General features: G+C 45.8%; 1 protein-coding gene across 1 annotated transcript in view; it reads left to right on the top strand.

Moving 5' to 3' along the window:
- LOC126161388 (uncharacterized) overlaps positions 1–16,847 on the top strand; it is a 100,356-nt gene that overhangs the window by 66,810 nt on the left and 16,699 nt on the right. The window contains exon 2 of the mRNA XM_049917164.1: positions 16,100–16,376. Within this exon, the coding sequence (XP_049773121.1) occupies positions 16,112–16,376 (265 nt within the window). The 5' untranslated portion in view covers positions 16,100–16,111. The remainder of the gene's footprint in view (positions 1–16,099; positions 16,377–16,847) is intronic.

Here is a 16,847-nt window from a genome sequence, read left to right as displayed (position 1 = left end):
TAATACATGTCGAACGTCGAACAGAACACTGAATTTATCTTCCGCCTCGGAATCAACTGTGCTGTTAGTATCTTGTGTCACGGCAGCTACCCGCGGCAAGGAAAACGTGCCGGTGAATATCACTCTTTCGAAGGCCTTAACTTGTAAACCAAATATTTCCGGACAAATGTTGCAATGGACTTTCGCATATGGGAAACACGTATCTGAAATCACCACTCTATTTTTGAAACACCTTGCATAAGAGTATGAAATGCCTTCGAATGATTTCCGAAAATAAGAGTAGAAGATTTCCCCACTTTACGTGCACCTCTGTATGAATTGTTGAACGGACAGACATGAAAGGAAGTCAAGGTGGAGCTGGTACATACGGGACCCGCGCTAGACGGTCCACGTGGCTGTTGCATATGCAGCGGATTCCATATTGAAAGGTCCCGTCCTGCAATGTCGCCACAGCAGTCTGTCCAGTGTCTGCCTCAAGCTCCTGCGCGCGCGTAGCTACGACCAGACCGGAAAACCCTGCTCGTTTCTTAGGTAGGAATTTGTCTTTGATTTTCATTACGCGGTAGTCGATAAAGGTGAATTCCGAGTGCGACTGTTAAGCTGATTACCACTATTCCACAATGCGTGCGTGTCTGTGCGTGTGCAGATTCGGTTTAAGGGCCAAGCGACCGCTTTGGAAGTCAAGATGAGACGAACCCCACGGGCCCCCATGTGCAAATTTTGTTTACATCGTGTACCATAATTAGTAGCGGAAACTGACACGGATGCAAATATACGGTAATACTTGGTAACATTTGCGGTAGCAAACAAGCCGTTTGCGGGATAATTGCGAATAAGTGATTACGCGACCGCTACTGACTTCAGTATGAAATATTGTCCTAGTTAGTACAAGTGTATTTGGAATGTAAGCTTCCAATTCAGTCTCCAACTAATTGTGCGCAAATGTCACCCGTAGTCTACATTACCTTGCGAAATTTGATGAATGTGAATGTGGAACATTCATGATGGAACACAGGTACATTTGGTATCGATATTAAGCTGACATATGACGCACCAGTGTGGTATAAGATAGCTATGTCAGAGAGAGAGGTCGTACCTTTGCCTCCAATGTCACCTGACATCAATCCTTACGAAGTTTTCGCTGATGTCGAGCCACAGTCATGCAATATTGTTTAAAAGAGTAAACTGCCATTTGACTGTGTATTACTATTTTTATATTTTGTACTGTCTAGATTTCGGATTTTATAGCATTATCAAGTACAACGCTAAAAGTTGTTAGACCATCATTACGTCGTATCTGTTAAGGCAGTCCGAAGTAGGTAAACAAGACTAACACATGTCTTTAAGATGTGACTATCAAAGAATTTGACACGTGTTAGTCTTGTGTACCTGCTTTGGACTGCCTTAACAGATATGACTTAATGATGATCTAACAACTTTTAGTATTGTACCTGATAATGGCATAAAAGCCGAAATCTAGATAATATAAAAGGTAAATATAGTAACACACAGTCAAATGGAGATTTACTCTTTTTAACACTAATCCTTGCCATTTTTTGTCGCGGTCATCTCAAAACTGAAGTGTACAGCAGTCAGACTGATACGGCTGAAGAACTGGAGCAATGGTCCGGACAGCTTTGTTAACATCTACGAGATGATCCGGGAATGTTTGAAATAATCATCTGCAACTCACTGCATAGTGAGGGTGGTTATGAAAGCTCGCATGAAATCAGCGCCGCGCGGAGTAACCGCGCGGTTTGTGGCGACATGCACGGATTGCGTGGCCCCTACCGCCGGAGGTTCGAGTCCTCTCTCGAGCATGGGTGTGTGTGTGTTGTTCTTAGCATAAGTTAGTTCAAGTTACTTTACGTAGTGTGTAAATCTAGGGACCGATGGCCTCAGCAGTTTGGTCCCTTAGGAATTCACACACATTTGAACATGAAATCAGCGAAAGGAATCACTCGTGAGTTCAAAAATGCTGCAAGCAGTCCAGCTTACATAATGACTGCATCTGGGAAGATAAAATGAGTGGGGCGCAATGGTCGAGCATATTCGCATAAGCAATAGATATACACTATGTGATCAAAAGCATCCGGACACCTGGCTGAAGACCGCGGCTTCCCGCGCACGGGGTCCCGGGTTCGATTCCCGGCGGGGTCAGGGATTTTCTCTGCCTCGAGATGACTGGATGTTGTGTGTCTTTCATCATCATTTCATCCTCATTCACTCGCAAGTCGCCGTAGTGGCGTTAAAGAACTTGTGGAGCGGCGGCCGAACCGCCCCGCGAGAGGTCTCCCTGCCACCAATGCCATACGCTCACACACACACACACACACACACACCTGGCTGAAACTGACTTACAAGTTCGTGGCGCCCTCCATCGGTAATGCTAAAATTCAGTGTCGTGTTGGCCCACCCTTAGCCTTGATGACAGCTTCCACTCTCGCAGGCATACGTTCAATCAGGTGCTGGAAGGTATCTTGGGGAATGGCAGACCATTCTTCACGGAGTGCTGCACTGAGAAGAGGTATTGATGTCGGTCGGTGAGGCATGGCGTTTCAAAACATCCCAAAAGTGTTCTATAGGATTCAGGTCAGGACTCTGTGCATGCCAATCCATTACAGGGATGTTATTGTCATGTAACCACTCCGCCACAGGCCGTGCATTATGAGCAGGTGCTCGATTGTGTTGAACAATGCAATCGCCATCTTCGAATAGTTCTTCAACAGTGGGAAGCAAGAAGGTGCTTAAAACATCAATATAGGCCTTTGCTGTGATAGTGCAGCGCAAAATAATAAAGGGTGCAAGCCCCCTCCATGAAAAACACGACCACACCATAACACCACAGACTCCGAATTTTACTGTTGGCACTACACACGCTGGCAGATGACGTTCACCTGGCATTCGCCATACCCACACCCTCTCATCGAATCGCCACATTGTGTACCGTGATTCGTCACTCCAGACAACGTTTATCCACTGTTAAAACGTCCAATGTTTACTCTCCTTACACCTAGCGAGGCGTCGTTCGGCATTTACCGGCGTAATGTGTGGCTTATGAGCGGCCGCTCGACCATGAAATCCAAGTTTTCTCACCTCCCGCCTAACTGTCATAGTACTTGCAGTGGATCCTGATGCAGTTTGGAATTCCTGTATGATGGTCTGGATAGACCCCGTTCAAATGACATCGGTCTCTGTCAGTCAACAGACGAGGTCGGCCTGTAAGCTTTTGTGCAGTACGTGTCACTTCACGTTTCCACTTCACTACCACATCGGAAATAGTGGACGTAGGGATGTTTAGGAGTGGTGAAATCCCGCTTGCAGACGTATGACACAAGTGATACCCAATCACCTGACCACGTTCGAAGTCCGTGAGTTCCACGGACCGCCCCGTTTTGCTCTCTCACGTTGTCTAATGACTAGTGATGTCTCTGATATGGAGTTCCTAGCATAGGTGGGAGCACAATGCACCTAATATGGAAAACATATGTTTTTGGGGGTATTCGGATACTTTTGATCACATAGCTTATGTAGTCAGTGCTAAGTGATACTTGTGCTGTAAAAAATGAAGCCGTTGGACAGTGGATGACTGGAAAGTGATTCGGAGCGATTAATCACGCTGTAGACTGTGGCAGTTGGATGGGAGAATATGGGTTTGGCGAATGCCTGGAGGAAGCTACGTGCCATTATACGTAACGCTAATAGTGAAATAAGAAGTGTGGAGGATCTGGCGTTACTGTACGTGTATTTTTCGTGTTTACGGTGTGGTCCCCTTACTGCGCTTAAGAAACGCTAAATGCGGAAGGGTACGATCACATTTTACAGTACTGTGTACTGTGTACAGTACAGGAATAATTTCGCGGACCATGATTGATTATATCAGCATGATAATGCACCCTGTCATAAAGCAGCATCTGTGAGACACTGGTTTGTGGATAATAACATTCCCGAAATGTACTGGCCTAGCCAGAGTCCCGGCCTGAACCCTCTGGGCCGCCCTTGGGAGGAGTTAGAACGTTGACTTTGCTTCAGACGCCAGCGTTTGAAACTTCCTGGCAGATTAAAACTGTGTTCCGGACCAAGACTCGAACTTGGGACTTTGGCTCTCTCGGGCAAGTGCTCTACCGACTGAGCTATCCAAGGACGACTCACGACCCGTCCTCACAGCTTTAATTCTGCCAGTGCCTCGTCTTCTGCCTTCCAGACTTCACGGAAACACTCTACGAACCTTGCAGAGCTAGCGCTCCTGAAAGAAAGTGTATTGGGGAGACAAGGCTTAGCCACAGCGGGGTGGATGTTTCCTGAACGAAATTTTCACTCTGCAGCCGAGTTTGCGCTGGTATGAAACTTCCTGGCGGATTAAAACTGTGTGCCAAATCGAGACTCGAACTCGGGACAGTTGGCTTTTGCAATCAAGTGCTCTACCGTCTGAGCCAACTAATCACGGCTCAGAAGCCGTCCACACAGTATTAATCTGCCAGGAAGTTTCATATCAACACACACTCCGCTACAGAGTGAGAATTTTCATTCTGGAAACATCCCCCAGGCCGTGTCTAAACCATGCCTCCGCAATATCCTTTCTTACATGAGTACAAGTTCTGCAGGGTTCGCAGGAGAGCTTCTGTGAAGTTTGGAAGGCCTGAGACGAGATACTGGCAGATGTAAGGCTGTGAGGACGGGCCGTGAGCCGTGCTTGGGTAGCTCAAATGCCGGCACCGTCGCTCAGCGTGTTCGGTCAGAGAACTGGTTGGCCTCTGTAATAAAAAAACTGAGTGGAAGGATCAACAGACGAACTTGAACGGATGTCATGTGACGTCCGCAACGACCAAACACAACGATCAACAATGAACAAAATGAAAAAAAAAGACGGTAGGGGACTTGCCCGCGAAAGGCAGCGGTCCTGAGTTCGAGTCTCGGCTCTGCACGCAGTTTTAGTCTGCCGCTGCTGGATCACTACCTTTTCTAGTTTCGGCTCTTGATGAAGAATGGGCTGTTATTCGTGAACAGACATCCTCTGAATGCTACCATCATTACAGCAAGCACAATGGCTACCTCATTGACAGTTTTTCCAGCATAGTTCAAGCTGTCATAAAGGCAAAGGGTGGTGACACCACATATTAATGATCACTAATAGGTATCTTGAGACATCTGATCAGATAGTGTATTTATTGACGACCACTACTACACTGTCTCAAAGTACTCTGTTTTGAATCCTCTACCTTTTACTGGCAGTGTAATTTTGACTCTAATGGTTTGGGTCACCCTTTCTATAGCTCCACTAAGTAACGATAGTCTTTGGACCAGTAACTAGTATTGTAACTTCTCTGGGGTGTAGGTTGGGAAGTGAATAGCCAGTTATTAGAGGATAATTAAGATTTTTGCATAGTTATAACTGGTGGCAACTGATAAGTATTAAATCCAGGAGTAACACATTCCTGTGGTTGGTTGTGTTGCAGTAGTATGTATCAAAACTTGTAAGCATCCACCGCAATTCACATTACCAGTCGCAGTTTTAATTAAAGCAACAGGAATCTTTTTCATTGGATTAAACATGGAAGGTTTAAGAGCTGTGACTGTGTGCCTAATAGCGCTCTCACACAAAATACCGTGGCAGTTGCACAGAAACGCAGAGTCGTGTTGAGCGCTGGGCGAGTCCATCCTGCTGTTCCGAAGGGGCGGCCGCACAGTTGACTGTCGCCGACGACCTGCGGGCTTCCACCGCAATCGTTAGCATCTCTTTCTCACACAGTGTGGCATCACAGTCTTCACGCACCGTAAATACGGGGAAACTTTTTCCCAGTAAGGGACATGGGACTGTATGCAATACCATTAAATTTTGGGCAGAAGAGGCAGACAGCGTAACAAAAATCTCATTAAAAATAGTGCTTGAGAGGATTGCAAGAGCAGCTACCTATTCAAGTCGCACAATAAAGAGAATAAGAAAGGAGGGGAGAAACGTAGTGCAGGTACTGGTTGGCTGTAATTAAAATGTAGCTACTCACAGAGGTCCAGTGTGCGTTGTAATTATCGTATGACAGCGAAACTTGGTAGATGTTCTAATGCGTTAATGCGGAATCGATTTACGATGGAAAAAAAATTAGTCCCAGTTTTGGCAACCAGATGTAAATCTGGTGCCATGAAAGCAAGAAAGACACATATAAAAGTTTCCATATGTTGTGGATTAGGAGCGGAATGTGGGCAGAAAAGGTCAAACAAGAGATAAAGGCATAATTTTGACATAATTATCAACTGCCACTTACACAGTTTGTTGATTCTGAGCACCAGAGACGTCAACGAGATGCTGCATTCGTAAAACGACGTGATCAACAGTTGCTCGCAGCAGTTCTGATGGAATCTGAGCATGTGTTCCTGTATACTGTCCTTCAGATCAAGTAGGAACGGAACGTATCCCTTGTAAACGCGCTGTTTTACATACCCCCAGAGCCAAAACTCACATGGATTCAAATCAGGTGATCTGGGGGAGCGACATGAAACTGTTGCCCCACCTTGTATGAAAACAGGTGCAGGAGGTCGCTATAACTGGCAGATGTTACCAAACACCAGACAGGCCCTGCGTGTATTCTCTTCAAAGAAGAACAGACCGAGAATTAGGGATTTTTTTTTTCTTCCTTCCTTTGGATCCACACCACACAGTCACATATGGCAAGTGCAATGACTCTTCGTGCACAACACATGGTTTAACAGTATCCCAAAGTTCGACAGTTCTGTGTTTTCGCTATACCCTGTGGTATAAACTGTGTCTTGTCACTCCATAGAATATTGCCCGGTCACATTTCGTCAGCTTCGATCCATGCCAGAAACTGAAGAGCAAATTCAGAACGTTGCTGCGCATCATGAGGTTTCAGCTACTGCACCATCTGGATCTTGTAAAATAGGCAGCAAAACTTTCTCTACTGTTGATCAGGGGATGGAAAATTCTCGTGACACTACACGAGCACAAGCACTACCTGAGCCTGTGCTGAATGGTCATTTCCAACAACAGCAACCTTGTTAATAGCTTCCACTCGGATAGGACACCTACCCCTTCCAGATGCCGCACCAAGTTCAGCCTTGATTTGGAATTTCGTTATATTTTCTTTAAGCCATTTAATGACCTCAGGCCTGTCCTCCAGCCTTTCAGTCAGCAACGCTCTCTCACTGCAGCACTGTAATTGCTGCCATTCACATTCAAACAACGGCTTCGCTGACAACCCATGGTCTCTCTTCTCGATAGCCATATTGTTCACTCACATTATGGCTTGTCAAATGACAGCGTGGATGTATACTGTCATACGAACGGCATACAGCACCAGATTGCACCTGGTGATCACAAATGGAACTAATGTTTTTCCAGCATAAAATGGCTCCGCATTTACGCATTAGCGTATCTATCAAGTTTCGCTGCCATACGATAATTACAGGCCACACTTAAACTCTTTGAGTAGCTGTGCTTCCTAAGGCTCCACTTTTTTGAGAAGACTCCCCTTTTGCAGCGCATGGTGGGACTCTTCTTGCTATGGTTAATCCTTTGCTTATTTGACTATTTATATTCGGTACTCAAGTGAGACATTGTTGAGCTTGAGGATCTTTATTTGTCTAATAGTAGACTGTACTGATATAACCTTTTAATATGATCATTTCCTGATTTGTTAGCTGTAGCTCACAAGGTATGCGAGAAATGAGTTTGTGCACAGACTTCAGCTGTAGAACTGCATCTCGTCTGCAGCTCCATGCCGGCCGAAGTGGCCGTGCGGTTAAAGGCGCTGCAGTCTGGAACCGCAAGGCCGCTACGGTCGCAGGTTCGAATCATGCCTTGGGCATGGATGTTTGTGATGTCCTTAGGTTAGTTAGGTTTAACTAGTTCTAAGTTCTAGGGGACTAATGACCTCAGCAGTTGAGTCCCATAGTGCTCAGAGCCATTTGAACCATTTTGCAGCTCCATGGCCATCCGCAATGGAACACCCCCCCCCCCCCCATTTCCACCTCCACCATCACTGCCACTGTGCCACTGACCCCTCCCATGCCTTGCTATCTCTTCAGATACAGACCAAGTTATTTCGTGCACATTTTACCCATCCTATTTCTCTACTCGATTTAAATAAAGTTTGATTGCTATTAATTTTAATTCAGTTAGACACTACTATGCGCATAGTTTATATAACTGAGAACGAACAAAATACGTGAATATACTCACCATTTATTCGTCAAACATTTCAAACCTGACAGTTCCAGTCCGCGTTCTTGCTCGCTCGCAGATTCCATATTTCTAGATTTCTGGGAAGCAGGTGCCCCAGCGTAGGCTGAAAACGAAGTGCGAGCATCTGGAATAAGTTCACAGATTTTTGAGTGGCTCGAAGACTTCTTAAGTAATAGAACCCAGCATATTGTGCTCGACGGCGAGTGTTCATCAGAGACAAGGGTCTCGTCAGGAGTGACCCAAGGAAGTGTGATAGGACTGCTGTTGTTCTCTATATAAATAAATAATTTGGCGGGTAGGGTGCGCAGTAATATGCGGTTGTTAGATGATGATGTCGTGGTGTACGGTAAGGTGTCGAAGTCGAGTGACTGTAGGAAGCTACAGGACGACTTAGACAAAATTTCCAGTTGGTTCAAAAGGCTCTGAGCACTGTGGGACTTAACTTCTGAGGTCATCAGTCCCCTAGAACTTAGAACTACTTAAACCCAACTAACCTAAGGACATCACACACATCGATGCCTGAGGCAGGATTCGAACCTGCGACTGTAGTGGTGGCGCGGTTCCAGACTGAAGCGCCTAGAACCGCTCCGCCACAATGGACGATTTCCAGTTGGTGTGATGAGTAACAGCTGGCCCTAAATGTGGGAAAATATAAGTTAATGCGGATGAGTAGGATGATCAAAGCTGTAATCTTCGGATACAGTATTACTAGTGCTCAACTCTCATAGCCAAGTCGTTTAAATTATGAAACGTCCCCTTAGAACAATTTATACAAGACTGTGCTTAAACTGACACACAATGTTTTTAGCGCAACGCAATCTGACTATCAAAGATCCCTGCAAAGGAATGGCCCTGAGTAACATTAAACTATACCTTTCACAAATAACTTACCTCACAAAAATCTCCATTACTCGAACTACTGCAATACAGCGAGCGCCACTACTGCCAGCTAAATAAAAGATTCAAACTACTGAAGGCACTAACTACTAATAGGGATAGTTAGCAAATGAAAGATTTTAATAGAGAACAAACACTGTATTTACCTTAATATCATCAAAAGTCATAATATATGTAATTTCAAATCTCCGCCATCTCTCTCCTCACATCCACCACTGCTGGCAGCTCACCTCTAACTGCGCAACGCTATGCGCTGTTAACATCCACCTGCCCAACAATACATTGGCAGACAACAATGCAAACTAGCCACAGACTGCACACAGCACAGCCAGTGATTTTCATATAGAGCGCTACGTAACGTTGCCAATAAGAAAACATAAACAGCCTACTTACATAAAGAAAACATAAACAGCCTACTTACAAAATATCTTGGCATAACGATGCAAAGCGATAAGATGTGGTACGAGCATGTGAGAACTCTGGTAGGGAAGACGAATGGTCGACTTCAGTTCATTGGGAGAAGTTTAGGAAAGAGTAGTTCACCTGTAAAGGAGAACTGCTCGAGTCTTTTGAGATCCGTACCAGGTCGTATTGAAGGAAGACATCGAAGCAATTCAGAGGCGGGCTGCTAGATTTGTTACCGGTAGGTTCGAACAACACGTAAATGTTACGTCGATGCTTTGGAACTCCAATGGGAATCCTTGGAGGGGAGGCGACGTTCTTTTAGAGAAACACTATTGAGAAAATTTAGAGAACCGGCGTTTGATGCTGACTGCCGAACGATTCTACTGGCGCCAACATACATTGCGCGTAAGGACCAAGAAGATAAGACACGAGAAATGAGGGCTCAGACAGTCGTTTTTCCCCTCTCTCTGTTTTCGAGTGGAACGGGAAAGGAAACAAGTAGTGGTGCAGGGTACCCTCCGCCACGCACCGTATGGTGGTTTGCGGATTATCTATGTAGATGTAGATCATTATTGTTACAGGACCATTTTCACTGTGGTCGGCGAAATTCTAGATTGTTCCCCAGGAAAAAAACAAATATTTGTATGAATCATTCTTTATGACAATTGCGCCTACTGTTTCTCTTCATTAATATACAGATGTTGATTTTATCGCTTGAGAACCCCGTTAAACCAGAACATTACTTCTTTTATTTCTTATTACCATCTTTCCATCTGCATTACTAGTTAATATGACTATACCTCGATCACAATAACGAAGTGATCGACAGTTGAACAACAGAGGGTGATGTCGGTTGACAGTTGTCTGGGCATAAAATATGGCTGCAGTTGAAACGGCTGGGCGGTCCCATTTTAGATGCATTCACACGCTGCCCGTAAACATGCAGCTTTGGGTTTACTTAGCATTGTGGTAATGGTCTTATCTGTGGCACAGACAAACACGCTGCTCGCGAAACAATGCAAATAACGTAAAGGAATTACAATTCTTACGCTACCAGCCGAAAGCGTCGACTGCAGCTGACTGTTGCAACTGGCCCCTGAAGAAGCAAAGCGATATGACAAGATATTGTTGTGTTGGCAGAAGAGCCAACACCGTGTTACTAGTGGAGACCGAAATGCACGTGTTTTAGCTCACGCAGGCTGGCGTGAGGAGGGAAGGCCTATACTGACGTGAGGTCTGGAACATGACAAGGAATTAGAATTCAGAAAGCGGACGTAATTAGTTTGATACTTAACTTTAATCCATTAATGATGAACGTCGCTCGTGACGGTACATGATTCACAATATTATCTGTTCAGAATACAATCATAGTAACTGAATATGGCGCCTTGCTAGGTCGTAGCAAATAACGTAGCTGGAGGCTATGCTAAACTGTCGTCTCTGCAGTTGAGAGCGTCTGTATACAGTGAACCATCTCTAGCAGTCGGCTGTACAACTGGGGCGAGTGATAGGGAGTCTCTCTAGACTAGACCTGCCGTGTGGCGGCGCTCGGTCTGCAATCCATGATAGCGGCGACACGCGGGTCCGACGTATACTAACAGACCGCGGCCGATTTAAAGGCGGTGACACCACAGATACGACAACAGTGGGCAATATATCGGGACTTATCAAGCTCATTCCTGATTGGCTGTTGCTGTTGTAACGATCCTGTAAACAACTAGCTGTCAATCACTGTGTTATTATCAGGGACGAGGTCTGTTCAAAAAAATCCGGAGCTTTGTTCACAAAATTTTTCTACGCTTACCTTTTACTTATTGTGCATGGTCTCTGTTGTGACTTGGCAAGACAGCCAAGCCACTATGATTGGTAGCCGAAAGGCACGCGTTTAAGCTCACGCAGGCTGGCGTGAGGTCTGGAACAGTTAAGGGAATTTATAGTAGCAAATAAAGTACGTAGCTGAAGGAATACTTAACTTTAATTCATAATTGGTGAACATCGGTCTGACGGTACATGCATCACAAGATAAATAGCAAATGATAATGGCGCCTTGCTAGGTCGTAGCAAATGACGTAGCTGAAGGCTATGCTAACTATCGTCTCGGCAAATGAGAGCGTAATTTGTCAGTGAACCATCTCTAGCAAAGTCGGCTGTACAACTAGGGCGAGTGCTAGGACGTCTCTCTAGACCTGCCGTGTGGCGGCGCTCGGTCTGCAATCACTGATAGTGGCGACACGCGGGTCCGACGTATACTAGCGGACCGCGGCCGATTTAAAGGCTACCACCTAGCAAGTGTGGTGTCTGGCGGTGACACCACATTCTCCTTCGAAATACTATCCCCCACAAATGATATATTGCTCCCAACGCCGTTTTCTCTTCCGGAATCAGTCTTGGTGGGACTCTTGCTAAACCGGGCGAAGCGCTGTCAGCGAATTTTCTTTTATCTCGTCTGTCGCTCCAAATCTTCGTCCTTTGACGGGGTTTCCAACTTTGGAAATAAATAGAAGTCCGCAGGGGCTAGGTCCGAAGAGTCCAGAGGATGAGACATCAGTGATTTCGTTTGTTGTGCAATAGTCACGCACCAACGGGATGAAACTGCGAGTGCGTTATCGTGATGCAAGAGCCATGAATTGTCTCGCCGCATTTCGGGCCGTTTCCTCCTCACATTTTCTAGCAGGCGTCGCAACATGTCCTTATAGGACCGTCGATTAACAATTTGTCCCTGTGGTACGAATTCATGATGAACTAATTCTTCAAAGAAAACTGTTAGCATGGCTTTGACATTTGACCTGACCTGATGAGCTTTTTTTTTTTTGATCTTGGAGAACCTTTCCCGACCCATTGTGAAGACTGAATCTTGCACTCAGCTTCATAACCGTAGATCTACACCTCATCACCAGTTATGATTCTCTTAAGGAACATCTCGTTCTCGACCCAAAATCTCTTGACATATTGCGAGGCAAAGGTCTTTCTGGTCTCGACTCATGAGCCATGGTACGAACTTGGGGGCAAGACGATCCACTCCAGATGCTGTATCAGGATTTCGTGGCGTGATCCAACTGAAATGTTACATTCTTCTGCAATCTCTCTGACAATCAGTCCTCGATAAGCACGCGTAATCTCGATGACGTTCCTGACATGAGCGTCGTCGGTAGATGTCGAATGGCGTCCTGAACGAGGATCATTTTTAACTTCCGTCCGTCCATGTTTAAGCCGTGTGAATCATTCGTAACACCGAGTAATCAACATTGGCTTCCTGCATCACTTGGTATACGTCTGTAAAGGTTTTCTTGTGCTTCACGCAAAATTTAATGCAGACACGTTGCTCCTCTAACGCTACCATCTAGAGATACGCAAACTGTGCGACACAACTTTCTACTCAATACAGCACTGAATAATAACTAACAGACGAACAAGAATGAAACCTCCGGGAGTCACACATTAAGGACAGGCGTGTGCAGAGATGCCAACAGCATTTCGCTCCAACGCACTATTGGCGCAAAATTGCGAAAGTTCCGGAATTTTTTCAACAGGCCTCGTATAGTCGATATTCTTCCTATCATCACATTTTCCTAGCTTTACTTGTCCATATTCATTGATACTCTACATTACATAGGTCCTCAAAATTCGAACTACATTCACCTTCTATCTGATTCTAACGACTCGATAATGTTGATGAGTTCGAATCAGGAACCCCACATGCCAGCACTTAAAATGTCCAATAAACTTGGCCTCAGTAGGTATGACACGCTTACAAACTGTCGCCGGGGTAGCCGGTAGGACTCTTGGTAAAATATCGACATTCTTCGAACGGCTCTGAGCACAATGGGACTTAACTTCTGACGACATCAGTCCCCTAGAACTTAGAACTACTTAGACCTAACTAACCTAAGGACAGCACACACATCCATGCCCGAGGCAGGATTCGAACCTGTGACCGTAGCGGTCGCGCGGTTCCAGATTGTAGCGCCTAGAACTGTTCGGCCACACCAGCCGGCCCGATATTCTTCCAAAAAGTATTTATACGTATCGGTGACATTTTTCCCCCGATATGTCGATATATAGATATCAAAGTGGTAATATGGAGTGCCGATATTTTCATTTTATATTATATTTTTTCACAAATTTCGGTAAATATTTGAAGTTGTTCTTTCGAAATTGTAGTAGAACATAATTTTAGTTGCACTGTGTGAAGGACTTCTACCAGTTTTTGAGCTTTCATGACGTCCAGTCTTTGTCTTTGACTTTGTGAAGCAACTATATGTGGTACAACAGAAGAAGTCCGATTACACTAGGGGCGGGGGTGGGGGGATGGCGGTGTAAATGGAATACAAAACAGTTTTTAACGCAGCTGGTGTGCCATTTCATTGGCATTATTCAAAAACAGATGCTGCAAATGATGAGTAAAAATCTAAATGACAAGCTCGGTCTTTACGGTGGGCATAGACGTGTGAGGAGAAATGCTGACGTAATCGTCACTGGGCGCCACCCTACAGAAACTGGAGCGTTTAGCTTCACCAAAGCAATTTTGACACAACAGCTACTAAGTCGAAATAAATCTCGGGTGAACAGCCTGGTACGAGTGTGCATAGGATACAAAATTTCGGCAATCGACCACGTTGCCATCATCAGGTGTGCTGATGCACTGACCGTCGGTGGGCCCCCCCACGCTCCTCCCTAAGGCGCTTCCTATGAGTCTGTGCGGTCCGCGCCCCGCGCGCTGTCCAGGTATAGCGTTCGTTCTCCCGCCGTCTGGGCGCTGCGTTCTAGGTCTCCCCGTTCAGGGGGGTCTGCCGGCACCGCTCTCGTTATTCTTCCCTCCTCCCCCGAAGTAGGTACACTCTGGGAAACGTCCTTTTTCTTCTTAATCCAGGCGATCGCGGGTTCCCACGCCTTGCTAAGGATGTAACCGCTGCCAAGATTTAGTTGTGGCTCCCTTACTCTGATCTCTACGGCTTCTTTGATGACACAGTCCCAGTATTTGGAAGTCTGTCTCAGGACTTTGGTTTGGTCATAATCCATGCTGTGGAGTTCCGACAGGCAACGCTCAGCGATTGCCTAGTTACTGGGCTGTTGCAGTCTAGTGTGCCGTTGATGTTCTCGGCATCGGTCAATGGTACGAATGATCTGCCCTATGTATACACCACCGCATTGGCAAGGTATCTGATAAACCCCAGATTTACGTAGACCAAAGTTGTCCTTGACACTACCGAGAAGGCTCTTGGTTTTGCCTGGAGGACGGAAGATGGTTTTCACTTGGTGTTTACGTAAAATGCGTCCAATTTTTTCCGGATAAGGCCCCACAAAACGGAATAATAGCCAAGGCCGCCTCCTCCTGAGGTTCATCCTCAGTTTCCGCCGGTGCTGCAGAGGGGGATTATCCTATATATACATGGCGCCGGCCCACCGCCGGGCAGTACATCGGCGCACCTGATGATGGCAACGTGGTCGATTGCCGAAATATTGTGTCCTATGCATACTCATACCAGGCTGTTCACCCGAGATTTATTTAGTCATAAAATACGCGTGGAGAAATTGAAGAATCACAGCTACTAAGTCGTTGATATTGATAGAAATCGACGAAAAAAAAAAGAAACAGGCAAGTCAGCACGAAGTGTTCCAGACAAATTCAATATGTGACGATATCGTACGATGGACCCATCAGACACTTTTTATTGTGCCACTTACATGCAGTTACCATTGTGGTTATCGTCAAGGATGAACGCGCATCGTTTTCCTTTCAGTTCTTGCTCGAAAGGGGGTTGGCAGGTTGCTAGCTTGTGCAGAATATTTAGTAATGAATCAATACTTAAATATACAGCTCATAAACCGGCAGTATATTTAACATTATGAAACGTCCCCTTAGAAAAATTTATACACGACTGTGCTTAAACCGACACGCAATATTTTTAGCGCAACGCAATCTGACTTTCAATAATCCCTACAAAAGAATGGCCCTGACTAACATTAACCTATACCTTTCACAAATCACTTTCTCACAAAAATCTTCGTTCCTCGAACTACTGCAATACAGAGAGCGCCACTACTGCGAGCTAAATAAAAGATTCAAACTACTGAAGGCACTAACTACTGATAGGCATAATTAGCATATGAAAGATTTTAATAGAGAACAAACAATGTATTTACCTTAATAATCATAATATATATGCCATCCAGTCTTACGAATTTCAAGTCTCCGCCATTTCTCTCCCCACATCCACCACTGCTGGCGGCTCACCTCCAACTGCGCAACGCTACGCGCTGTTCACATCCAGCTGCCGCTGCCCAACACTACAATGGCAGACAACAATGCAAACTAGCCACAGACTGCACACAGCACAGCCCGTGATTTTCATACCGAGCGCTACGTAACGTTGCCGATAAGAAAACATAAACAGCATACTTACACCATGTGAAGCCGATATTTTTATAAGTAGGTAAGTCGTTATTTTATACGTCGATATACCACCGTTTTTTCTCGATTTATCGAGAGCCAATAATGATGTCTTTTTTAAAATCGATACATCGGAATCTCGATATTTTTAAAAATATCGGCAGTCCTAGTGGCCGGTGTGGTGCAATGGGCGGCTGTCTGTGCTTCAGCGACGCCGAACCATGGACGAGATGCCCGACGTGCCGCTAGACGAGCTGGGAGAGGCGACGAGGGAAGGGCTGGAAGGACTGAACCTGGACAAGGAGCAGCTGGCGGAGCGGCTCAAGCACCTCATCACCAAGGTGGCCGACATGCCGGCCGAGAAGCGCGCCAAGCTGCTCAAGTCGCTGCTGGACCAGCAGGCGCAGCCGGAGGGCGTCTGGGCCATCCTGCTCTCCCCCTACACCCTCGTCATCGTCGCCATCACCATCGTCGTCATGATCTTCCGTAAGTAGCCCTTCCATTTTCGCCCACGCTTCTGTGATCTTATTTACGCTTGACATGCAAAAATGTGCCCTCCAACAGAATGACGCTGTTGTGTATCCTGAAGTATTATAGTTCAATTCTTTTTATCTTGGCGGTTCGCGCATGCCCGCCCAGACGCGAGAGATTGCTGCGTTGTCAGTTGCACGCGCCAAGAGAAGCAGCGCTATAGTATAGTCCGCAAACTTACGTTTAGGGGGGAGCGCACAGTTTATGAAGTAAGGCCACCACGGCCGCGTTAACCCTTTCGCTGCTACAGAGACGTGGTCCCAGCATTCCGCGCTGTGAGCGATTTTGTCATCACTGCACGGCTCGCCTGTGCAGACACGTGGTGTTTCGACTGCTTTGACACACTTTATCATTCGATTTCACAAAAACTATTTGGCCCAAAAATTTGATTTTTACAAATGTTCTTGACTGATATCTTCCCCCCAT

Source organism: Schistocerca cancellata, chromosome 2, assembly GCF_023864275.1.
Source record: "Schistocerca cancellata isolate TAMUIC-IGC-003103 chromosome 2, iqSchCanc2.1, whole genome shotgun sequence".
NCBI classification, from domain to species: domain Eukaryota; kingdom Metazoa; phylum Arthropoda; class Insecta; order Orthoptera; family Acrididae; genus Schistocerca; species Schistocerca cancellata.
This window is presented reverse-complemented; position numbering and strand designations above follow the sequence as displayed.